This window comes from Rattus norvegicus, chromosome 14, assembly GCF_036323735.1.
Source record: "Rattus norvegicus strain BN/NHsdMcwi chromosome 14, GRCr8, whole genome shotgun sequence".
Taxonomy (NCBI): Eukaryota; Metazoa; Chordata; class Mammalia; order Rodentia; family Muridae; genus Rattus; species Rattus norvegicus.
In genome coordinates this window covers 84,239,178-84,263,570 of record NC_086032.1, presented here as the reverse complement: position 1 = coordinate 84,263,570, position 24,393 = coordinate 84,239,178, and the positions used below count along the sequence as shown (strand labels likewise).

The window sequence follows — 24,393 nt, the reverse complement described above, 5'->3', positions numbered from 1 at the left end:
GCATTACAGGAGTGTGACACCAAAAGATACTCCTTGATCTTTTCCATGGTGATAGTTTTCCCCGAAAGGGCCCCAGTTGCCAGCCTCTTGGGATGGGCATTTGGGGTGTTCCCAAACCTCTGTTGCTATATCAGTTCCTCGTGTCCTTTGCAAGTCCGGCTGTGAGAAACTTCTCTCTGTGCAATGGCTGGGTCAAGGGTGTACAGGTAACATCTTTAGTATGCACTGATAGGCTCTACAAAGATCACTCATGGTGACGTGTCCCCAGATCCTTACCATCACATTTTTTTAAATAAATCAATCAATAAGTCCCTGGCATCAGCTTTGCATGATTCTGTAGGATGTGGTTTCCATTTCTGTTTGTCGTTGGAGACGGGATCCCGCTGTGCAGCCTGCTTTTTCTGTCACTTCTATGCCTCCCCACTTTTGTTCTATTATTCTTCTCCTCCATAAATTTGAATTCCTCTTCATTCTGAAATCACCATCTGTTCACAACTTTGGTCCATGTGTCTATTACATCATCAGTCAAATATTATTGATTGATAGGAGCTCTTTACATGTGAAGGAAAGGCTTTTTTTTTCTTTTCTTTTTTTTCGGAGCTGGGGACCGAACCCAGGACCTTGCGCTTGCTTGGTAGGCAAGTGCTCTACCACTGAGCTAAATCCCCAACCCCGCTTTTTTTTTTTTTTTTTTTTTTATAACAGCATCTCTTCTGTAACCCTGATTGCTCTGGAACCCTCAAAGATCCACCTGCCTCTTCCTATCCCTTTAGAGGGATCCCAAGAACCGGAATGTCAGAGACAAGGTAAGAGGTCACAGAGTCTTAGGGCCTTGTCCACAAGATGCAGGTAGACTACACCAGACCAGAGGACACTGGAGAGAGGGCTCAGAGCCAGTCCTGCGTCCTGGAGAGGAGAGGGCCGCAGCACAGGTCTGGGACTAAAGGCCTGTGCCAGCACCGCCCATCCCGAAGGCAGCCTCTGTGGTCTGACTGCAAACTATACAATAAAGCCATTGTTTTTCCTCTGCAGCAGAACTCTTAGAACTTTTAGAAAGATTACTGAGGGGGACCAGAATCTCTGCCTGTTTGTGACCCATCAGGGGAAGTAGACAGACATGCATGTGGCTCTCACAGGCAGTGTCACCTCTGGGGACAGATGGTCAGTGGATGCCTGGCCTTGCAGGGGTGGAACAACTCCAGAGGATGATGTGCTGAGCTAAGGTGGGAGGGTGAGCACTGCAGGTGGGGAGAAGGATGAGGTGCCCCTCTGTCAACTGGAGAGCTCACAGTAGGCTGGGGACTGGGAGACATTTAGGGGCTCCCGTGTGTGGAGACAGGAAAGAATCCTTCCCAAGGGAGAGCTAGGTTCTCCTCACATGGGTCCTCTGCTTTGGAGGGGTCCCAGGAACTGGAAGGTCAAGGACAAGGTGAGAGGTCATGGAGACCAAGGCCTTGTCCACTGGGTGCAGGTCGACCACACCAGACCAGAGGACACTGGAGAGGGGACTTGGACCCAGCCCCGCCAGCTGAAGAGGAGGGGGAGGGTTCCTGTAGCACAGGCCTGGGCACCGCCATTCAGCTGTTCATCCCATGTCTCTTGTGGCTCGTCCACCTAAGTGGTCCCTTGAGATGACACAGACCAGCCCCAGGCAGCCAGAGCCACTGCCAGGGCGGCAGACTCTTACCTGAGGAGCTTGGGAGAGGTCACAGGAGGTCAAAGCTACACAGTGCACACAGACGAGTGAACACCCCAGCCCTGTCCCCCAGGCTTCCATGTGAGCTGACACCAACAACCAGGGGTCTTCTCTTTAAATCACCCCTCTTTACATGTGTCTGTCTCTTTTCCTGTTTCCTGCTTCCTGCTTCTGCATATTTCTGGCTGTTTCATTGCCATCTCTGATCTGTGGTTTTCTTCCTTTTCTTTTCTTTTTTTTTTTTTTGTTCCCCCAGCATGACGGGGGTCTCATGTAGCCCAGGCTAATCTTGAACCCCTGGTCTTCCTGCCTCCACCTCCCAAGTGTGAGTGTTACACTCTCTTCCTCCTCCTCCCCTTCTTCTTCCTCCTCTTCCTCCTCCTCTCAGTCTCCCTGTCACTTTCTGCTAGACACAGGGGGGAAGAAGGAAATGACATTGTTAGGAAGACCTCTCCTAAATCCAGCCCTTCATAGTTTAAAAAAAAAATCAGTCACAAGAAACTCCAAGTCCTCTGGTTACCCCCATCTTACAGATGGAGAAACTGAGGCCAGATGGCTCAGAGCCCTGCCCCATTTTGGTGCCCCATCGCACAAGAATTTCTTGTGATATTTTACTTTATCACCCTCGGAAGGCCCAGGCTGCTTCTCTGGAGGAGTTCAGAGAAGGGCAGGAAGCCTCCTCAGTTCTAATTTATGATTTCCCGACAGTTTCCTTCCCCTGCCTGCCAGCCTCGACTGGGTAAGAGCAGCTAGCTCACGGAGGTCAATAACGGCAGGGCACCCGCAGCCTGTGGGCTTGGAATTCTCCTACCCGGCCAGCTAAGAGGCCTCATCTGCCCAGCCCCAGGGCACAGCCAGCCCTCCCTGACCAAAGGTACTACCTGGCACGTTCCGCAGGCTGGAAGGGTCTAGAAGGCACTGCCTCTATCTGAGTAGCCTTTGATGGCAGCTATGGGGGCCTGAACGAATGCCTGGGACTATGGGCATGGATCGAATCAGCCAGGGCTTAGTCCTGCCCTGGTTCTGGGGACAGGCACTTCAAGCATCCGGAGCTAGAAGGCTGTCTCATGGGACACAGCAGGGAGGGGGGCATTCCCGAGCCAAGGCCCAGATGGACTTCCCAGGGGAAAGAGGTCATGGCCCAGGTTTGTTTGGGACAACAGCATTTCCTGTTTGGACAAGGCTGGGTAGATAGCTGTTCCCCACACCCCATGGTCAGCTCTTAGGGGTTCCTGTGTGCATGTCTCCCGCCGCTGTCCCTCAGTGTGTGGATCCAGCTCCCCGACTGTCTACATGTGCTCTGTTCTCTTCAGCCTCCAAATGGAAGCCCAAGTTTGTGCCAAGTTCCCTCACCCCAAAGAACCCTCCTGTGGGACTTGGCTGGAGGAGAGTGTACTATTAGATTGGGAGCACAGGGCCTGTCCACCATGGTCCAGCAGCCCTGAGCCCCACAGCCCACACCTGGGGGCATGCCGCTGCCTCCTGGGTGGCAGAGCCCAGCCTGTGGTCAGCCTGGAGGGCTGGGAGATAGAAGAGCTGCTATCAATGCTGGCAGTTAGGGTCTGGTGTGAGCAAGCAAGGAGACCAGGCTCCTGGAGGAAAGCTTCAGTCACAGGGACAAGCCCTAACTAAGACTCTCTCAAGCCAGCGACCACTCTCTTCCAGCTCAGCAGACACAGAAACCTCCAGTAAACCAAAAGCCCATTCCTGGAGACACATCCTGCCTTTCTGAACCTCTGGAGTGAGAGCCCACTGTTCACCATCATGTCAGCTTCTGGCCCCTAAGACCACCTCAGGGAAACAAAGGCTGTCTCACCTTCTCAGAGAGGGGAAGGGCCCTGTCTGGGTCCCATGGCTCTCAGCGGGCACAGAACAGCCTGGTTGTGTTATTAATCAATATTCCAGACTATGGGTGTCTAGCCTCAATAAGTCAGGCCCTTCCCTGAGGGGAAATATTGATAATAGATTTACTGTGTCTCCTTCAGGGAAAGCGGCCATCTAGAGCTGCAGGGAGCTTCTGTGCACTTGGTGATCCGTTAAGGAACCTGGGCGTCCTAATTTACAGTGTCTCAGATGTACTGTTAACAGGATGCTGGGCCTCCTGGCGGCCTTCCTCCTGACTGATTGCATGCACCACAGCATGCTCTCTGCAGTGCCCTGGGATCATGGGGTTTGATCTTGGCCACTTGGCTGGGGCTTCAGACCTGGGTCCATCAGTAGGATGATCATGTAGGGGCAGAATCAAGTTGCTGATCTGCCTAGGGCGAAGACAGGGCTACGTTTGGGGGGCATAGGCAAGGTCATAGGTTCAACTCCCATTCTGTACAAAATGAGACAAAACCCTCCAAGGCATAGCCAGGGAGTCAAGGGACTACCAAAAGACAGCGCACACCAAGCACCAATGATCTCGGTGAAGAGAGGCAGGCACTCCTACGGGGCCAAGCTAGGTTCATGGCCATGCCCTTGAGGGAGTTGGGAGATTTGCAGGGTCATGTACATCTGAGACATCATAAGCCTGTCCAAAGACCTACAAGAACCAAACAAGAAACTGAAGGTCAGGTGCAGGAAGGACCTGCATAAACAAGCATGTGAGACAGGGTTTGAACGGCCCCTACTACCTGGCCTCTTGGAGACAGGGATGGGTGTCTGTCTGTCTCTACAAAGGACTCTGGTTATTCCCTGGTCTTGACTCTAGCCAGGACCTGTGCCTACCCACGGGTCCAGGAGAAGCTCCCCATGGGTCTAGGAGAAGCTACCCACAGGTCCAGGAGAAGCTCCCCATGGGTTCAGGAGAAGCAATCCCCAGGAATCAGACTCATCTTGTTTCCTCCCAGAGATGGACAAGCAACCACATGAGTGTGGCCCCTTGTACATGTGGGCTGGGCAGAGATTCTCTGACCTGCTGCTCACTCCTGGGGTGAGGAGTAGACACTCTTCTGTGACCTCCCTGGATGATGACTCTGCTCTTGGGTAGCACTCACTGCTATCAAAAATGCTTATTAGGGGGTTGGGGATTTAGCTCAGTGGTAGAGCGAGCGCTTGCCTAGCAAGCGCAAGGCCCTGGGTTCCGTCCCCAGCTCTGGAAAAAAAGAAAAGAAAAAAATGCTTACTAGAGCTGGGCACAGTATCGAACCCAGCACTCAGGAGGCAGAGGCAGACAGATAGACATCTGTGAGGTGAAAGCTAGCTGTGTGTGTGTGTGTGTGTGCATGCGCTCGCATACACACACACACACACACACACACACACACACACACACACACACACACACACTGTAATGAGTTCCAGAACAAGCCAGGACTATATAGAGAGAGCTCAGCTAAAAAATAAAAAAACAATAAATCATACTACGTATACACACATACATCGTAACATGCACATGTGCACACAAACATGATATGCACGCATACAAGCATCTCACATATACCCAGACATACATGCATACACATGCCCGACACACACATCCGTTGTTCATTCAAATATGGCATACATAAGCAAATACTGCCCGTGCTCACAAACACATCACATACATACAGCTCCAGCACATACGTGTATACAGCGCCATGCATACACACGATATTATCCATGCACACAAATAGCCTAGCATATCTGCACAGACACACACCTGCTATGCCTGGGGGAACCTGCTTGAGTCCTACCCAGGCCCTCGGCTCTCAGCTAATCGTTACCTTAGGGAATGGGAAACCGAGGCCCATTCCAAAATGCTGTCTACACTGTGCTTAAGAGGCCCCAATGCTGAGATGAGAGGATTGTGGGTCCAGGGTGCTCTGGGCTTAGTATCTCTCTGTAAAACAGGTATAAGGGTGCTTGGTCACTGCACTTAGGGGACGCCCAGGGAGTACCTGGGCCTCGGGTTTCTCCTCTGTAACATGGGCATGGAGTGATGAAAGTTTCAGCCAGTGCAGGATGTATGGGGTGGCATGCCTGGGACAATGTCACAGCTCGCGCAGGAAGCCTGTGTTGGGTCGTTGGGAGGATTCCGTGTGTTTCGGGAACCTGGTTCTGCAAAGATGTCAAGAGGATATACGTCCAGAGGCGATCGCTCACGAGTGGTGGGTTCGGGTCCTGGCAGCGTTGGGGGGGCGAGGGGGCGAGTGCGGCCAGGGCCTCAGTTTCCCAGTCTGCGGCTCAGGTGGGCACCTGGAGGGCGTCCTGGCGGGGGCGCGGACGGCTTCCGGGTTGGCGGGGGCGGGGGGCGAGGGGCGGGCGAAGCCGAGCGCCCCCGCCCTGCTCCGCCCGGAACCGGCTCTGCGGCGCCCGCGGCTGCGGCGGGGACGACAGCATGGGCGGCCCGCGGGCCTGGACGCTGCTCTGCCTCGGGCTCCTGCTCCCGGGAGGCGGCGCCGCGTGGAACGTCCCGGGCGCCCGGTTCTCGGGTCGCAGGTAAGTCTCCCCTAGCTCTGTGCAATCCCGGCACTGGGGTGAGGAAAGTGGACCCTAGCTCCGTGCAACCTCGGGACAGGGACAGAGACCCGACCCCAGCTCGGTGCAACCCCGGGACTGGGACTGGGAACTGGACCCCAGCTGCGTGCAGTCCTGGGACTGGAGCAGGAACATCGGTGGCAGTCCGAGACTGGAGCAGGGGCTCCATCTCTCTCATTTCTATACCATAACCAGTGGGAGCAGGGACTTGGCACGCCGTGCTCCGGAGAGCCGGCTCACCTACCTCTGTGTGTGAAAGAACAGACAACCTCCCTACTCCCGAGATCCCTGAGGCCCCAGAAGGTGGACCCATGGCAATGTAACAGAGCCCCCCAGGACTACTGCGGGTCTGGCCCAAGCCCCCTCCCCTTCATGTACATGTAAAATGCCAGGGTCACCCCTTAGCCGGCCCTTCAGGAATCCCCTCCCTTTCCCCCTGTTACTGTCTTTTTTTTTTTTTTAATGTCCCGGCTATTTATTTCGCTCGGAGGAAGGACTCGGGTGGAGTCTACACAGTGGGTCAGTGTCAGAGGCCCCCTGGGACCTGGCATTTGGATGGACCTTCCAACAGCCTATGACTCTCTGCCGGCCTTTGTGGAATGTTTCCCAGGATCGGGTCCTGGGGGACCTTTTCTAGACAGTGCCGTTCAGGATGGAAGACTTGTCCCCATTCAAGAGAGGGGCAAACTGAGACTAATGATGGTTCGTGGTGGGTATTCGTGGAAGAACTAGGATTCCGCTCTCCCTTTCTGGTCTTGATGGCAGAGTTTGAACCTACCCTGGCCCCTGCTCTGCCTGTAGCCCCTGCCCCTGTCTCCAGGACAGACAATGTGGACTACTTAGGCCTCTTAGGCCTTTCAGCCCATTCAAAGGCGCGTGAGGGCCCCACCCCCCTGCGGCCTCACTTCTTTTTAGAAGTTTCCCTTTCTCAGTGGTCAGAGGCCAGCAACCCCCCTTGGAGCTAGCAAAAGCAGGTGACTGGGGGATAGAGCAGGCCCAGGGGTTGAAGTGGCTGAGGCAGCAGAGGCCAGAGGAGCAGTTAGCTGTCTGAGATGGGGACAGCCGTGTGGCAGATGCCACAGCACCCCTACAGTGTGCCAAGCACAGCTGTGTGGGTTGGCACTTCCCCCGCATCCATTGCTTCTAGAACCTTCCCCGATGCCATCCAAGGCTTGCTCTCGTACGCTCTCTTGTTTTGTAGAGAAAGAAACAAAGGCTCAGAGTAGGGGATCACCTGCCCCACTTCATAGAGTAAGCCCTACATAAGAGAGATTAGAACTTTGGGCTTCCCAGGGTCAGACTTGGGGTGATGGGTCAAATATGCTCCTCCAGCTTGCTCAAGGCCACCGCATCCTCCGGCTTCCTGTGTGGGAACTTTGCCTGTGGGCAGGTGTCTGGGCTTCACGGGAGTGGGTCCCCCCCTTTATAGAATGCTGTCCCGGCAGTCTGTGCCACCAAGTCCTTCCAGCAGCCCAGTCATACCCATTTTATAGACACAGACAGTCGTGGCTATGAGCCTCAGTCTCCTCTTTTGCTTCTCCTGTGTCTGAAGGTCTGAGAGTGGAGAGTAACACACGACACACGCACGCGGAGCCCCACTGTTACCACCTCTAAGTAGGGTAGGGACCTAAAACTGGAGTTATCTGCGGTCCTTGGCTGTCAGAACCTCCCCTCATGGCCCTGACCCAGCATCTTGGAGACAGCATGGGGATGTTGCACCCCATCAGCCCTCCCTCCACTCCCAGCCAGGCGCCCCGGGCACCCCTTGGCAGCTGAGGGACTGAAGACAGAAAAGAGGCTTTGTGCCTGAGGAGGGGGAGGCCCGGGAATGCATCCAAGGGGCCACCCCCAACCCCAGGAATGTGGTGAGATTTTGAGCCCCTACGACTAGGGTGCCCAGGGGCTGTGCAGAGCCACCTTGGAGCGCTTGGCTGCTGCCAGTTGGCATCCTGTGGTAGGACTGCTTCCGGCCCGTGACATCCCTCCCAGCTTCAGTCCTGTTTCTTTGAATGGTCCCAGCATTCACAAATCCCAGCTCTATGCCCAGGTGGCTAACTCCAGGCAGGTGCCTCATCTCACTTCCCCTCTCGGTAAAGCTCACGGGAACCTTGGGGAAGATACGGTGCTGGTGTCCCTGGCCCCTAGGGAAGACTCTGGCGCCCTCCAGCTGGGCTGCCGTCTGCCATGGCTGGCTGTGGCACCCCATACGAGGAAGAATGGACTGTAGGAGGAGGGCTTGCTGAGCACTTTGCACGGAGGCCATTCTGCTCTCCCCATGTGCAGATGGGCACAACAAGGTCAGAGCCGGTCAAGTTCATGTCCCGGGAAACTGGCCCAGGACTGGAGCCGCATCCTGGTGCGGTTCGGGTTTCGGGTTCTGGCTCACACCACCCCACGCCCACCGCAGCCTCAGTTCTTTGCTCTCTTTTTCATAACGGCCCTTGGCCCCTGGCCCGCTTGGCTGCCTCCTGCAATTAGTCCTATCACTGTTCCGGATCGCAGCCTTGGGCCCTGTGGAGACAAAGTCCCCTGGGCCCCTCGCCGCGGGGAGCAGAGGGCGGAGTGGAGGTCCACTAGAGAGGGTAGCTGGTGCCAGACTGAGCTGGTCTGGCCTGTTTTTTCCCCTCTCAGTGTCCCCTGGAGGCTCTGGGGGGTGCAAAGTGGGCAGAGGTGGGGGCCAGGGAGGGTTGTGTTGTCTCCTCTACCCTGCCCAGGCCCGACCTCCCCCTCCCAGCTCAGCTTCACCTGACTCTCAGCTACCTGATCACTGACCTCCCCGCAGGGAAGTTAGTCCTCAGAGACCGTGTCTCTCTGAAAGCCTGGGATCTTGACTTCTCCGCCCAGCCCACAGTGTTCAGGCCGGCAGTCGTTTAGTAAACACCCCTGAGCAGGCCCGGGTTGACTTCTGTACGGACTGGGTCCTTGCTTATCTCCTCTTCCCCAGCACTCACGGGAGAGAATATGGCTCAGAGCTGCTTTACTGTGTGGACCTTGAGGTTAAGATGGGAATTACCAGAGTGAGGGGGTGGAGCTCTGTAAATAGATTCTAAAGATCAAAGTGGGAGAAAGGGCAGCATAGCTGTGTGAGTCCTCAAGAGGTGTGAGCAGCAGGAAAGACAGAGGCAGCCGTGCTTGGAGACAACCCGCGAAGCCGGTGTAGACTGAATTCCATGCCAAGCAGTGTGATCACACACGATAGGTGCTTTGCAAAAGGAAGCTTCTTGCACAGACCGTTGAGATGGCTCAGCAGGTAAAGGGGCTTGCCACCAAGCCTGATGAACTGAGTTCGATCCCAGGACCCACATTTGAAAGGCCAAACTGACTTCCACAAGTTGACCTCTGAGATCTCCATACACATATTTAGGCATGTACATGAGTGTGTGTGTGTGTGTGTGTGTGTGTACACATGGATGTAATATGTTCACACACAAAGGCATATACACGCATGCATACATATAAATACATCTGAATATACACAAATGCACATGCAAATACAGATATACACACATGTGCACATACATAAATTAAATGCGATATTTGTGAAAGTGGGCAAGGGTGGGTCTTAGTCTTATACTGTGGCCTGTCAGCTTGGCCACCAGGTAGGCAACCTGCTGACCTTGAATTCCACCTGGTTTGCGTGTCCCTTCCTCTATAAAATATCTGGCCAGCTACTGTCTCCAAATGTCCTTCCTTGGGATTAAGGCCGAGTTCACCATGTAGGAAATAACTAAGAACAGCATGAGACCTTTAATTAAGGAAGAAAAAAACGTCTTTCTCCAAGGAAAAGCACACACTGCTCCTAGCCTGGTCCAGAGCTGGGGGTGGAGGGTGTTCTCATGCATTTGAATCACGGATGAGTGTGCACAGACCCTAATGCATGTGAGCCCTGCTGGACCTGTCTCTGCCAGTTCATGTATGAGCGCACATGTAGACTTCGAGGCACTGTGTGTTTGTGTGGGAACATGCACATGACATGACCTCTGTCTGTTCTGTGTATGTGCGTGTGCATGTGTGTGCATGCATGTGTGTGCATGTGTGTGCATGTGTGTGCATGTGTGTGCATGTGTGTGTGTGAGCGTGCGTGCATGTGTATGTGATACAATTGCATGGAGGGCAGGCTTTTTTACATGTTCTCTTGTGTGGGCCTTGATCTTTGTATACAAGTCTGTGTGCTTTTTGGTGTGTGCGTGTCCTTGCCCACACATTTCCAAGCGTTTGTAGGTGTGCATGCCCTCGAAAGTGCTTTCACCTGTGTGTGAGCACAGATACCCCTCCCCCCGGCTGTATGTGTGAGCTTCTTTGTGTGCATGTGCACTTCACACACCATGGACGATGCTCATCCAGTCCTCAGGGGTCCCTGAGCCTCTGGCTTCTGACCTCTACCCAGAGTTCTCCCCTTTCCTTCACTCAGGAGCCCTGGACAGCCGAATGTTGGGAGCCTGTACCCCTGAACTGGACGTTACGTTTTACACACTTGGAGGGAGGTGCTTACGTTCCTACTTCAGAACACAGCCCAACAGTCTCCAGGCCACTCTAGGGATCTGAGTCTCTACACGGTGGGGACTGCTTTACTTATCTCTGTTTGTTTTATTTCTTTTGGGCACAGAGTTTTTCTGTGTATCCATGGGGCTCACCCTGTAGACCAGGCTGGCCTCAAACTCAGAAATTTACCTGTCTCTGTCACTTGAGGTGCTGGCATTAAAATGTGTGCCACCACTGTTGGGCATCTTTTTTTTTAATCTCTAAAATTATTGTATGTGTCTGTGTTTGGTGATTCATACCTTTAATCCTGGCACACCGGAGACAGAGGCTGGTTGATCTCTGCAAGTTTTAGGCCAGCCTATTCCAGGACAGCTAAAACCACATAAAAAGACCCTGTCTCAAAAAACATATCTCTCTCTCTCCCTCTCACTCTCTCTCTCTCTCTCTCTCTCTATCTCTCTCTCTCCCTCTTCTCATATTCTCTCTCTCTCCCCCTCTCCTCATTCTCTCTCTCCCCCCTCCTCATTCTGTGTGTGTGTGTGTGTGTGTGTGTCCGTGTGCGTGGGTCATATTAGTGTGGAGATCAGAGGATAACTTTGGGGAACTGGTTTTCTCTTGCACCCTTATGCAGGTTCTGGGGATTCAACTTCCGTCCTCAGGCATTTACATTTATAGCTGAGCTGTTTGCCATTCTTTCGTGGTCTTCTGAGGGGAGAGTCTCCTGAGACTCAGCTTCCAGAGAACAGGAACTGAGGTGCAAGCATCCGATTGGCTAGGGACCACCATGAATGGAGCTAGCTGTGGTCCTCCTTTGGTTCCCCTCACTCCCTTGGGACCTGCAGTGGTTAAACACCCCCATCCCCTACTCCCTTATCATGCAGATTAGGCAGCTGGTTTGTTCCTGTCCCTTGTCCCCCTCTGTGAGATAGCGTAAGCACAGATGACCAACCTGTCTGGATGCCAGATTGCACACATTGGGCACTTACTACATGCTAAGGATATTTAAATGGTTCTCTACTAAGCCAGACAGATGTCCCTCCATTTTATAGGGGAAACTGAGGCCCCAGGAAGAGAAGCATCATGTCACCAGGCTGGGGCACAGAGTTGAGCCCAAGAATGAGGATATCCAGGCCTGACCCTTGACCCTGTCCCAGAGGCATCAGTGTTGGTTGAGACATGGTCCATGGCTCTGTGAAGGTCCCGCCTGGGAACCTGCTGACCTTGGGTTTAGGCCACAAAGAGCCCCTGCTGGGGAAGACAGCCCAGGCTGAGAAAGGCCACCTGACACCATCTCCTCCTTCCTGTGCCCCAGCAAATTACCCTGGGCTCCTGACCTCAGGCTGGGCTGAGGGCTACTGAACACCTGGAATGTCCCTGTCCCCTCCCTGCACCAGTCCAGCAGCCCCCCACTCCCACCCAGCTGCCCTACCTCTACCCCACCCCCCAGGAAGAGAAAGCCTCAGTGTGTGAAGCTAAGGAAGTTCCCTCATCTCTCTGGGCCTTGGTAGAACCAGTCAAGATGAGGAACAGTCAGGGGAAGGGGAAGCTTAATGGAAAAGAGCAGCAAGGCTTGGCAGGGGCACTTTCTGACCCAGGGAAAGGTGAGTGTCGTCCCAGTGCTGAGAGGGCTACAAACCCGGGACTAGCCTGGGCAGCTATAAGATCATGACAGAAGGCTAGACCTCCACAGGCTAACCTGAGAACTGGCTGTCACACACAGCCAGAAGCCACGGAACAAGCGCCCAGAAAGGGGTGAGAGCTTGCGGAATGGTGGATGCCTGTGATCCCAGAGTTAGGAAGCAGAGGCAGGAGGATCACTGGGACCAGCCTGGGTTACTTAAAGAGATTCTGTCCTAAATAAACGACAACTGAAATAAAGTAGAGAGAGACGCACAAGCACTCTGCTTTGGCGCATGCGTGGATAGGTGAGCGTGATCCTAGGATGAATGACTCCTGTCAAACTGCCACCATTGGGGCAGAGCGCTGCCCTTCTCAGACACCCATGGCAGCCCGCTTGGGACACTTGCTGCACCAGAGCTTGCCCGGCCACTTCACACGTGGGGAAGACCGAGGGAGGCCACAGTGGTCTCCGTGGGTAGCTGCCAGTCACGTCTCAGACTCAGCTCCAGTGGATTCCACAGCTCGTCTCTCGATCTCTGGCTGAAAACGTCTCTCCTAAGAAGTTAGCGAAGGCTTTATACCTTTGGAAAGGTACGCTTCAACCGGTTCAGCTGGTGGAGCCGTAGCTCAAGGTTGGAGACCAGACGCAGACGAGGGAGAACCCCAGCAATTCCACCCTGCCCCACCCTGCTCCTGCAGCTCATTCTCTGAGGCCTCCTGGGAGCCCCCAGCGTGACCACCCCATCTAGGGCCATCGAGTTCACCCGTGAGCCGCAGGCTCTGTAAAGCCTTCACTTAAAGACCAGTGGTCTCTGCCTGGAGACTGAGGGCTCCGAAGAATTACCTGGTCCCCTCCCCCATCCTGTTGGCATCCCGGCCTGCGCCTTGAGCTTCCCTTTTGTGGGTTTGTCTCAGGAACTGGTGCTCCTACGTGGTGACCCGGACCGTCTCCTGTCATGTGCAGAATGGCACCTACCTCCAGCGAGTGCTGCAGAGCTGCCCGTGGCCCGTGGGCTGCCCTGGGAACAGGTGAGTGGGACTGTGATGGGGAAGGAACACTGGCTCTCCAGGTTGGGGCACAGCACGGGGGGGTTCCCCGGGAAGGCTGGGAGACAAAGGCAGCATTGTGTAGGGAGGAAACTTCAAGTCCTCTCTGCATGGAGGGCTCTTACCAGAGCAGTGAGCAGCACAGGTAGGGCAGGCTAGCCCAGCCAGCAGTGGAAATCCAGACCCTGGAGGCCATGATGGTTAATTAGAGAGCGGTATCCAAGAACGGAGGGGGAAGAGGGTCCAGGAAGCGCTGGCTTTGTCTCAGGGGTGGCACCTTTCCTGCACCGGGAAAGGTAGTGGCAGACCCTGTCTGAGCCAGGCTACCTGGCCTTTCTTTCAGCTACAGAACCGTGGTGCGACCCATGTACAAAGTGATGTACAAGACAGTGACCGCTCGAGAATGGAGGTGCTGCCCAGGACACTCGGGGGTGACCTGTGAGGAAGGTAGGACCTGGGGCAGATTGTGAAGTGTCTCCCACTCCTGCGATGCCTTCTCTGTTTACGGTGACTGCTACCTCTTTGGGGCCCAGGAAATTCTCATGGCTGTCGTGCCGCCTCCTTTTAAGTCATGCCACCCCAAGCTGTCTTTTCTGACTTGGGCTAGCCAGCTTTCCATCACCGTGACAGGGTACTTCAGGCAACTCATTTACGGAGCAAAAGGGTTTATTCTGGTTCACAATCTGGTCTCTGGGCTTCAGACCTGAGGGCGAGGCACATCATGGCAGGAGGGCATCACATAGCTAATATAGAGGGGGAGGGGGCTTGGGGGCGGGTGCCTGTGCCACTGCGAGTGCACATTCTCAGTGGCCTAGGAGTCCCCTATCAGGCCTCACCTCCATTAAAAGGCAAAACAAAACGATTTCTTGTAGCCCAGGTTAGTCATGAACTTTTTACGTAGCCAAGGATAACTTGTGTCCCTCTTCCCTACATCTCTCAGTGCCGGGGTTACAGATGTGTGCCACCATGCCAGGTGCTTCTTGCGTGTTGGGCAAATACTCTAGGAACTCAGCTGCATCCCCAGCCATAGGCCCCGCCTCTTAAAGGGCACACCGACGGTGCTACCCTGAGGACCAAAGTTTCAGCATCTCAGCCTGTGGGGATGTTGAACACTCGGGCTCTGCACTGGAGGAATCCATCAGATGTCCCCACAGGATAGGCTAGCCCATGCCACCTGGAGGCCAAGAGCTACATGAGCCTGCCAGGAAAGGGGGACGGTGCTCCACACCCCATAGCAGAAGAGGCTAACTCAACAGGTCAATAGGCAAATGACAGACTTGGAACTCAAACCCTGTGTGTCTGGTTCTGTTGTCTTGAGTCTTTGGGGTTCACATATCCATGTCCCATCCAGGAGTACCCTTTCACACATTCCCCACCTACATGTTAATTTGAGGTGGCTCCTTATCGGAGCCCACAGCTCTCTCTGGGCCTTCTGGGCTTCTTCACAGCCTGGCTGAGCCCACAGAGGTGAGAGGGTCATGTGCATGGCCCTACCGTGGATAAAGTGGTCCAGAATCAGCCTGAGAACCTGGCTTTAGAGAAGGCCCCACAGCACATGGTTATGTCCTGATTCCAGAAACGGGGGGCATGTAAGTGGGGCTCTACGTCAGGGGAGCGAGGAGCTGAGTGAAGCCCTGCCTCCTGCCAACTGGAGAAGCTGAGGGCAGAGCTAAAGGCCCAAAGTATTGCAAATGGGGCAGCGTTCGTCCATAGAGTATTCCCCAGGCGTATACAACACTCTGGGTTCCATCGCTAACATGGATCTGAAGACAGCACTGGGCCCAAACTGATGGAAAAACAAGATAGGAGAGGATTTCCCAGTTCTGAGACAGGGTTCTCCATGGAGCTGGAGGGGAATGGAGTAGCCATGCCCCAGATCAAACACCCTGCAGAGGGAGCCATGCAGCCAGTGTGGGAGGCTAGAAGCCTGGACAGGTGCCCTCCGCACCAGTAGAAGGGAAGGGAGGAGGTGCCCCAAGGGTAAAAAGGAAAGCTGGCTGCTAGAAGCAGCTGCCAAGGAGACCACAGGGGTACTGTGGGCGAATCCCCGGGTGTGGGAGCTCAGGTGAGGCCTTATCAGACAATGGCTACTGTGTCCCTGGAGCCTTGGTGAGTGGCATGTGTGGGCAGCTGCTGGAGGCTGTGTGCCAGCCGATCTCAAGGTCTATCACTCCCTCTGTGGGGGCCTTCAGGTCGAAGCCTGGGGACAGGGTACCCAGAGCTTCCTGGCCAGGCCAGCTTCACCACCCACTAGCTGTGAAACCCCCGCTCAGAACTCCTCAGGCATATGCTAGAACCCTGGCCTGTAGGGTCCCATGGATGGCTGGGACGTGACCCTGGGCCCCAGAGTCGCGTCACCACCAGCAGCAGGGACCGGAGCAGCCACAGAGGAAGACAGTGTGCCTATCCACAAAGTGTGTGTGTGTGTGTGTGTGTGTGTGTGTGTACTCACACGTGTGTAGGTGTCAGGTAGCAGGGCAGGGCATGGTGGTGCCCTTTTAATACCAGTATTTAGGGGGCAGAGGCAGATTTGTGTGGGTTCAAGGCCAGCCTGGTCTGCATAGTGAATTCCAGAACAGCCAGAGCTATACAAAACAAAAACAAAACAAAACAAAACCAGGGTATGTGTGAGTCTTTAGTAAAGGGCACCAGGCCGTCAGGTGCACTCTGGGTCCATCTGAAGCTCAGGGCCCCCACCCATGAGATTGTTGAATGTCAGAATGGAGTCCCCTTCTCTGGACTGGAATTAGGTGGTGTGCCAGGCTGCACGGCGGTAGATGGAACAGGAGGGCTGTTCCCACCTCCAGACTGGAGCTAAGGAGTGTAGATGTCCAGCCCAAATATTCTGGAAAAGTGTTCTGGGATGGGGGTTGAGAGGCACGGGAACATTTCCAGCCCATCCTGGCCTCTGCCCTTCCCCCCACTGCTGGATCGAGGCCACATTCTCCCAGCTGCTTCCCCTGGTGCTGGCTGCTCTTACAGCCGCCCCATGGCTGTGACGTGACCCTGGGCCCCAGAACTGCATCACCAGCAGCAGCAGGGACTGAAGCAGCTGCAGAGGAAGGCAAGCAGTACCATTCCAGACTCAAAACATATCTGGAGTCTTTTACATACTCCAGATAAGTCTCTCACATGTGCTGGGGGTTCCATGCTGGACCCGGTTCCTCGGTCAGACGCTCAGCTGGCGGGCTGGGCTGGTTTCTGTACAGATGGAAGGGGGATGTTCACGCCGTGGTAGTGAGTGAGTCAGTCACTGTTCATGACTACCAGTGAAGGCCCCATATTACAGACGAGACTGTGAGGCTCGGAGAGGGGAAGGGAGCAGCCGGGGGTCACACATCATGCAAGAGCTTTGGTCCTTCTAGGCTTTGGGAGGAGTACTACCTGGCCACCTACTTGAGGAAACAATGGATGAGAAAGAGCCAAGGTCAAAACCTACTCTACAGGCAGGGCAGGCACAGAGCTGGCCCAGGGCCACTGGCTGGAAGGGAGGAAGAGTGTAGCTGTCACATCCCTTGGGCCAGCGCCTGGACCTGTGCAGAGAGAGGGTGGAGCTGTTGTAATAGGCCCCCATGCCTCCTCACTCCATCTGCCAAAGGACTCCCTGCAGCCCTACTGTGCACTAGTCCCGTAGTCCAGATGACAAAGCTAAGGCCCTCAGAGGGCGTGGGCTTGTAAGTATTGTAGCCAGGTTCTCTCCGGTGGCATCCTGCCTCAGCCCCTCCTGCAACGACAGTGGCAAGGGGTAGGGGAGCCACCACTGTCCTCTTGGTCCTCACAGTGAGGCTCAGACAGGGGAAAGCTGGCCCCGAAGTGGGGTTTGAGCAGCATAGCTGGAGACATGCTCCGACAGGTGGGGTGCTGTGAGCACCCCCAGATGGAAAATTGGAGACGCTGGGGCTCACCCTGCTTTGTTCATGGCTTCCCTGGAGAACGTATGGCCTTTGCTTCCCTTCATTGGTTCACTGTCTTCAATGTGGATGTCCCTTCCCTACCTGGGAAACCCCTCCCCCCACCCCGCAACCCTTGTTCTCTGTGGTAGGGAACCAGAGACGTTTACTTAGATATCACAGCCCAAAGCCTTGGAGCAGGAGCGAGACAGGTTATGGCCACGCCCTTTCAGGGCTCTTCACTTCCAGGGCTTCTCCACTTTCTGGGGTTGGGCACATCCCACACATGCCTGTGTTGTGCCAGCCAAGTGCCAGGTACAGAACTAAACCTGTGCTTTCCTTTGTAGGCTGAGTCCTGAGGGCTAAGTATTGTGCCATCCCACCCGTGGCCACCGCCCATCACTCCCGTTCCTGTGCAGAAGACCCAGCCAACCCCATCTTCCTGCTACCCCACCAGGGTACCACCCTCCTGCATTCCCACAGCACCCTGCTTCACGATGCACACACCCTATACCCCGAGCTCACACTGGCCTTCCCCACCCCCAACTCTGTGGCCTCGACAGTGGCTATCCTGGCTCCCTGTGGCTGCCTTGGTACTCCTAGGGTCGACAGACTAAGCTGGCTCCACTCTGCCAGTGCAACTCCTTCAGCTCCAGTGCCCAGAATGGGCCTGGCATAAAGCGAGAGTGTAAAAACTGAATGAAACTTGCCCACCCTGAACAGGCCAGGCACATAGACAGCCTCCTCAGAGGTCTCCTGGTCGGGCTGGAGGGTTCTTAGAGCTGAGAGCCCCAGCTCTGACCCTGAGCCCCGGCTTAAGCCACTGGCTGGTCATCGGCAAATATTTACATTTGCAAAGTAAATTCACACAGGAGACATGACCCAGCCAGGAAGGCTGTGGCCATGCGATCTGTGTGGCCACCGACCCAGGTGGGCCTGGACGGTTGGATGTGAACCCTCCCCTGGCTCCGCTTTTTGGCAGGAAAAGTCACAGGGTTGAGGGAGTCCAGAGACCCCCAAACGTCTTCCATCCTTCTTCCCAGTTCGGGGCAGGCTCAGAACCCAGGCCATTTGTCTGCTGTCTGAACTAGACAGAACCCTCCTCTCTGGGTCTCGGTTCTTCTTCTGTGCCCTGGCATGTGGAAGGTCACTTGGTACAGGACTGGGACCTGGGACACAGAACTAGAGACCACAGAGCGCACCACCAGCTTTAAAGGGGCCGGCACCCTGAGCCATGAGCACTTCAGTGGGACTTCGGCCCCAGTGGGACACCTGGGCTGTCTAGAGGACTTCCAGAGGAGGTGACATAGGAACTGTAGCTGTAGGAATTAGGGCTGGCGACATTCACAAGTAGATAGTCGGGGACCTCCTAGGTAGTGGAGGTGCCCCAGAGTCAGGGATCCGTGGTTCAGGGTTCTCCTGGGATAGAATATGGGGTTAGAGAAGACTCTCAGGGCAGGGAGGCCTCAACTGCGAGCCTGCTTTAGGGTCTGTAGCCAAACAGCAATTATCCTAACTGTAGCAGGTCATCCATACCCACAGCGTCTGTCCTAAGTAAGCTGTGTACACTAAGGGACCCTCAAAGCAGGGCACGTCCCTGAACGTGGTTTTGTTCATTTATCAGACCCTGGTAGATTTGGTTGATTTCTGTGAGCCCTGAATGTAAGCTCAATTTTTTTTTTTTGTCCTTTTTGAGTTTTATTGTTTCCTTAAACTTGCCTTTTCTTTTTTCTTTGCTTTGCTGCCAGGGGCGGGACCCAGGGCCTTGCCTGTGCCTTGCCACCAGTCTAACACTGAGCCGACCACGCCCTAGCCCTACACTTTCATTTTTTCTTTTAGATTCCCTACTTTCATGAGTGTTTTGCCTGCCTCTGTGTGTGTGTGTACATCAGATCCCCTGGAAGCGGAGTTTCAGGCAGTTGTGAGCCATCATGTGGATGCTGGGAAGCGAACCTAGGGCCTCTGTAAGAGCAAGTGCTCTTAAGCCAGGCGGCCATGGTGCACAGCTTAAACCCACGCATACGGGGCAGGGCAGGCAGATCTCTGAGAATTCCAGGCCAGCCTGGGCTACTGAGAGAGTTCTAGGATAGCCTGCACTACACAGAGAGATCCTGTCTGGAGTGGTGGGGATGGGGAACAAGTGTTCTTAGCCACTGGGTCATCTCTCCAGCTCCTAAAGATACTTCAAAATCAAATTTTATAATATCTCTGTGTGTGTGTGTGTGTCTGTCTGTCTGTCTGTCTGTCTGACTCTGACTCACTCTCTCCCCCCCCAAGCATATATTTTTTTTGGGGTTCTTTTTTTCGGAGCTGGGGACCGAACCCAAGGCCTTGCGCTTCCTAGGTAAGCGCTCTACCACTGAGCTAAATCCCCAGCCCCCCAAGCATATATTAATGCAAGTATCCAATGTAGCTGGAGTTATAGGGGGTTGTGAGTCAAACAATATGGATGCTGGGAACCAAATTGGAGTCCTCTGAGAGAATAGTGGGCGCTTCCAACAACTGAGCCTTCTCTCCGTCCCCACTTAAACATTTTTGAGACAAGGCATCTCTATGCAGACCAGGCTAGCCTCAGCCTCCCAAATGCTGGAATGGCAGGAGTGCACCACCCTCTCCAACTAAACTTTCTTTCCTAATTGAAATTCACAATCACGTTGAGCTATTCTGTCTGAACTGCTGCTCCAGATATGTGTATGTATGTACACATGTGTATACATACTCGTATGCAGTGTGTGTATGTACACATATGTGTGCATACATGCATGCAGTATGCATATGTACACGTGTGTGTATATGCATGTATGCAATATGTATGCATATGTGTATGTTCAGGTGTGTGCGTGTGTGTATATATGCATGGGTATGTGTAACACGTGTGTGGATATGTGTGTGTACACATGTGTAGGCAAGCACAAGTGTGTACTTATGGAGGCGGGAGTTTGCTATTCGGTGTCTCCCTCACTCTCCTTTTCTTTTGAGACAGGGTCCCCCACTGAGCTCAGCGATCAGTTAGACTGGCCTCCCAGTAAGCTTCAGAGGTCCTCCCTCGGATCTCCACTCCCCAGCACTGGGATTATAGGCATGTACATCACAGCCAGTGCTTACACGCATGCTAAGGATTGAACTCAGATCCCCATGCTTGCATAGAAAGCGCTTTGCTAAGTGAGCCCTCCCCAGCTCCCACTGGCCATTTTTTCCCTAGGTCTTTAGGGCTCTTGGCTAATTTTGTCGCAAACCAAATTCTTTGGAAAGTGATCTCCACCCACAAGTTCCCTGGTCAGTAACTCAGGGACAACCTGTGTGCCATGCATGAGCACATCTGTGTCCTCAACCTCAGGGCAGCTGTGCCTGTCACCTGCATGGTTTGGCCGGCTAGTGTGCTTCCTGGGAGTGTTTTAGCCTGTGAGTGAGTGAGCTCACAACTAACGTTATATCAAGGTGCCTAAAGGACTTTTCTTGGCAAGTACAAGGTGGTCATGGTCCTTGTCCTGGTAGGGCTGAAATCAAGGGACAGATAAGTGCCAGTCATCTAGGAACTGCTCTAATCAGTACATCTTCGACAGTAGGCACACACAGAAAGTGCTGTGGGGGAAAAAGGATAAAGAAGCTAGCTAGCTATGGTGGCATGCACTGCTAATCCTAATGCTAAGGAGGCTGAGGCAGGAGGATTAAAAGTCTGAGGCCAGCCTGGGCTACACAGGGAGAGCCTTCTCTAAAATAAAGAATAGACATGAATAAGAATAAAGCTAGACATGGTGGTACACACCTGTAATCATGACATTTGGGAGGTGGAGGCCTCTGCCTTGGTTTCCCCAGGAGGGAAGCAGGGAGGGTTCTATTCCCTGATCCACATGGCTGTTCCTGGGACCAGGGGAGGGCACTGTCTCCCCGTCTGTTAGAACTGTATAGTCCCTGTCCACAGTGGCAAAAACAAAACAAGACTATATGTGGGGAATGCTTGGGATGTGCAAAATCTCTCTCTCTCTCTCTCTCTCTCTCTCTCTCTCTCTCTCTCTCTCTGTGTGTGTGTGTGTGTGTGTGTGTGTGTGTGTGTGTGTGTGTGTGCTCACTGAACACAAGTTAGCTGCAGTGTGCTAACCTCTTGTAGAGCTCTGCTAGACCATGGAACCCACTGGGCACAAGGCCTGCTTCACAGTGGAATCTCCCCTCCATAGGCACCCCCCATCTTTGTCCCTGTTCAGGGCTGCAAACCCCCATTCCTATATCCTGTACCTGAGCAAGTTGCAGGCCTCTGGAACTCTTAGGTAAGTCGCCCGGCCTGAGCAAACTCCATGTGCACATTGGGACCCGGAGCAGGCCAGGCAGCCTCCCTGCTGGGGGCTGGCCAGAGAGACCCGTCTGGTTTGGATTGCCGGCGCCTCTTACTCTGCCTCAGCCCACAGCCCATGTCCAGGCAGCCAGGCTGCTGCCTTATTTGGGTCTTGTCCCCCCCTTGGATGTCACTTCATGGCCTTAAAAGGCAGGCACAGGGGGCTGAGGAGGGCAGTCACCACTGTCGGCTGGAGAGCCCCTCCAGCTGCGCCCTCCACCCTCGGCTTGGCCAGCCAGTCCCTCCAGCTGTGTGGAAAACCAGGCCCATGAAACCAGACCGGGCAGGCTGGGTGTGGAGTGGGTAGGCTCCTGGAACAGGCAGCCAGCCTCCCTCTGGCTTTCATTTAATAATGTAAAGTCACGGGCTGGGGATTTAGCTCAGTGGTAGAGCGCTCACCTAGGAAGCACAAGGCCCTGGGTTCGGTCCCCAGCTCCGAAGAAAAAGAACCAAAAAAAAAAAATAATAATAATAATGTAAAGTCACTTGGGCCTTTTCTTAGCAAGGGGGGCTTGCCGAGCACGGCAACCAGCACGGTGTCATTATTGAGCACCTGCTGTGTACCTGAGCCCAGTGTGTATGCACAGTGTCCCTCTGCACATGTCACCCTCTCCTGGCCTTGCCAAACAAGAACAGAGAGCTTGCTCTGCTGTTTGTTTTTTTTTCCGGAGCTGGGGACCGAACCCAGGGCCTCAAGCTTCCTAGGTGAGCGCTCTACCACTGAGCTAAATCCCCAGCCCCTCTGCTGTTTTACCAATGGGACAATAGGCAGGTCCCGAGAGGACAGATTACACGGATCAGGAGCTGAGAGCTGAGCGTGTCTGTTAGCTCTAAACCCTCAGCTGTGTCACTAGCTGGGGCCGTTGGGGAGGCCATCAGCTTTACGGAAGCCCATCAAGCAGACGGCCCCGTCCCTGCCCCCTTGTTGCTGTGTGACCCAGGGAAATCGCTCCACCTTCCAGCCTCTCTCTGTATTAAGGGGAGCAGAAGTCCATGCTGGGCAACAGCAGCACAAAGGAGGTGAGGTTAGCCCAGGTCAGCAGAATCTTAGCCCACGATCCCTCCGTTGCAGGCTCCCCTGGCTTCCTGGAGCCCACGTGGTCAGGCAGCAGCATGCGGCGGATGACAGTGAGGCCCACAGCCTTCTCAGGTGCGTCCTGCGGAGCCTCTTGGGGAGGCCGAAGGAGATGGAGGGTAGACCCAGGGCAGTGTGGTAATTGCCCCTGAAAGCCAGCTGGGTCCAGCCGTAGAGGGGCACTGTAATGCTACTTTACCTCATCCCCGTCCCCGCCCCCCAGACAGACAGCCTGGAGGCAGAGGAAGTACCTGGAGGGGAGTCTGAATTGGGCCAGCCACCCCAAGACCACTGGACTTTGGTAGTTACAGGTCCAGTTTCCCAATGTCCTCTCTGTGCTCTTTCCTTTTCTGGGGGGGGGGTGCCTAAGGCTGGATGCTTTCCAACCTCATAGCTGCCCATAACTCCCAGAAGACCTTGTTGAGCTTCTTCAACAGCAGGAAACCAAGGGTCAAGTGGAGCCTGTCCCTGCCCATGATGCCATAACCAGGACTGGGCAGCACTGGGCCTGGGTCATCTGACCTGAGTAGAGGAATGTGTTGGGTGCTCACTATACCTTGTCACAAACTCAGGAGCCTCCTGTGTGGCATTTGTGTAACATATGTGTAGCAAGTGAGGACCAGAGCAGCCAGTCTGTACAGGTTCCATAAATGGCAGAGACGCTGGAGTGTGGCTCTGTGATACAGCCAATGTGACCTGAGAGGCCTGTAGCATCTGAACTTCGGTCTGTTGGTCCCAGAGATGGTAGGCTCAAGCCAGACCCTTACCCAATAGGAAACAGCAGGATTTTCTGCCTGTAGCTTCTGGGATCAGGATCATTTGGATGCTGAGATTGTCAGGACCAGGACCCCAGAGCCTGTGCTGGGAGAAGGGAACCCTGAGGGGGTGTTGTCCGTCTGGGTCTGCAGACTCTGCACCTCTGCCCCACACTGCCCCCCATAGGTTAAGGTTATAAGGTACCCCAGGGCTGCGGACTCTCAGAGGACCTAGGACCCCTGGCCTTAACCCAGCCTTCTCCCTGCCTGCAGGTTGTCTCAACTGCAGCAAAGTGTCTGAGCTGACAGAGAGGCTGAGGGCGCTGGAGGCCAAGGTAGGTGAGCAGCCGCCCCCCTGCCCTGAGCCTCCCCACTCCTTCCTGTAACCCCCCTCCATGCCCCTCTTCTGAACTTCCTCAGGGCAACTCATGGGTTAGACACACTGCTCTCCAGCACCATGGCCCAGCCCCTCCCTGCCCTCTGTTCCTCAGGCGTCTTCCCCATGAAGCTGATCCACATTCCCACAGCCTGGTACACCATCCCTCCAGGACGCCATAAAGCCTCCCCCCATGAGGTTCAGTCTCAGTGACTCATCAGTGACAGACCCTGCCTGCCTCCTCCCAAAGATGTATTTATTTATTATATAGAAGCACACTGTGGCTGTCTTCAGACACACCAGAAGGGGGCATCAGATCCCATCACAGACGGTTGGGAGCCACCATGTGGTTGCTGGGATTTGAACTCAGGACCTCTGGAAGAGGTCTTAACCGCTGAGCCATCTCTCCAGCCCTGCCTTTTGTCCTTTATCCTGCCCCTCCATACCGTCTTCCACTTTGAAAACGAAAATGCCCATTACACATCTCAAGTTATCTCAAGGTAAAAAAGGTTTTTAAACCTAGAAAATATGACAATAAGCATGATTCTGAATGTAGATCCAGAAAACCAATTACAGAGACTACCTGTGCCTCAGAGAGGAAACTGACACCGTGTAGCCCAGGCTGGCCTGAAACTCACTGTATAGACCAGTCTGTCCCTAACTCAGAGACCCACCTGTA

General features: G+C 54.3%; 1 protein-coding gene across 9 annotated transcripts in view; it reads left to right on the top strand.

The window, feature by feature from the left end:
- Nucleotides 1-5,942: 5,942 nt before the first annotated feature.
- The window catches only part of Emid1 (EMI domain containing 1), a 43,099-nt gene continuing 24,648 nt past the window's right edge, over nt 5,943-24,393 (top strand). For 6 of the 9 annotated variants that reach the window (XR_005493011.2, XR_005493012.2, XR_005493010.2 and 3 more), the window contains exons 1-5: nt 5,943-6,100; nt 13,157-13,270; nt 13,632-13,735; nt 22,581-22,658; nt 23,612-23,673. Coding sequence is in view for 6 of the 9 variants with exons in the window: in XM_008770369.4 (XP_008768591.1) it covers nt 6,000-6,100; nt 13,157-13,270; nt 13,632-13,735; nt 22,581-22,658; nt 23,612-23,673 (459 nt within the window). In the remaining 3 variants the exon portion in view is untranslated. The remainder of the gene's footprint in view (nt 6,101-13,156; nt 13,271-13,631; nt 13,736-22,580; nt 22,659-23,611; nt 23,674-24,393) is intronic. The other 3 variants (NM_001401620.1, NM_001401621.1, NM_001401622.1) reach the window with 1 other exon arrangement.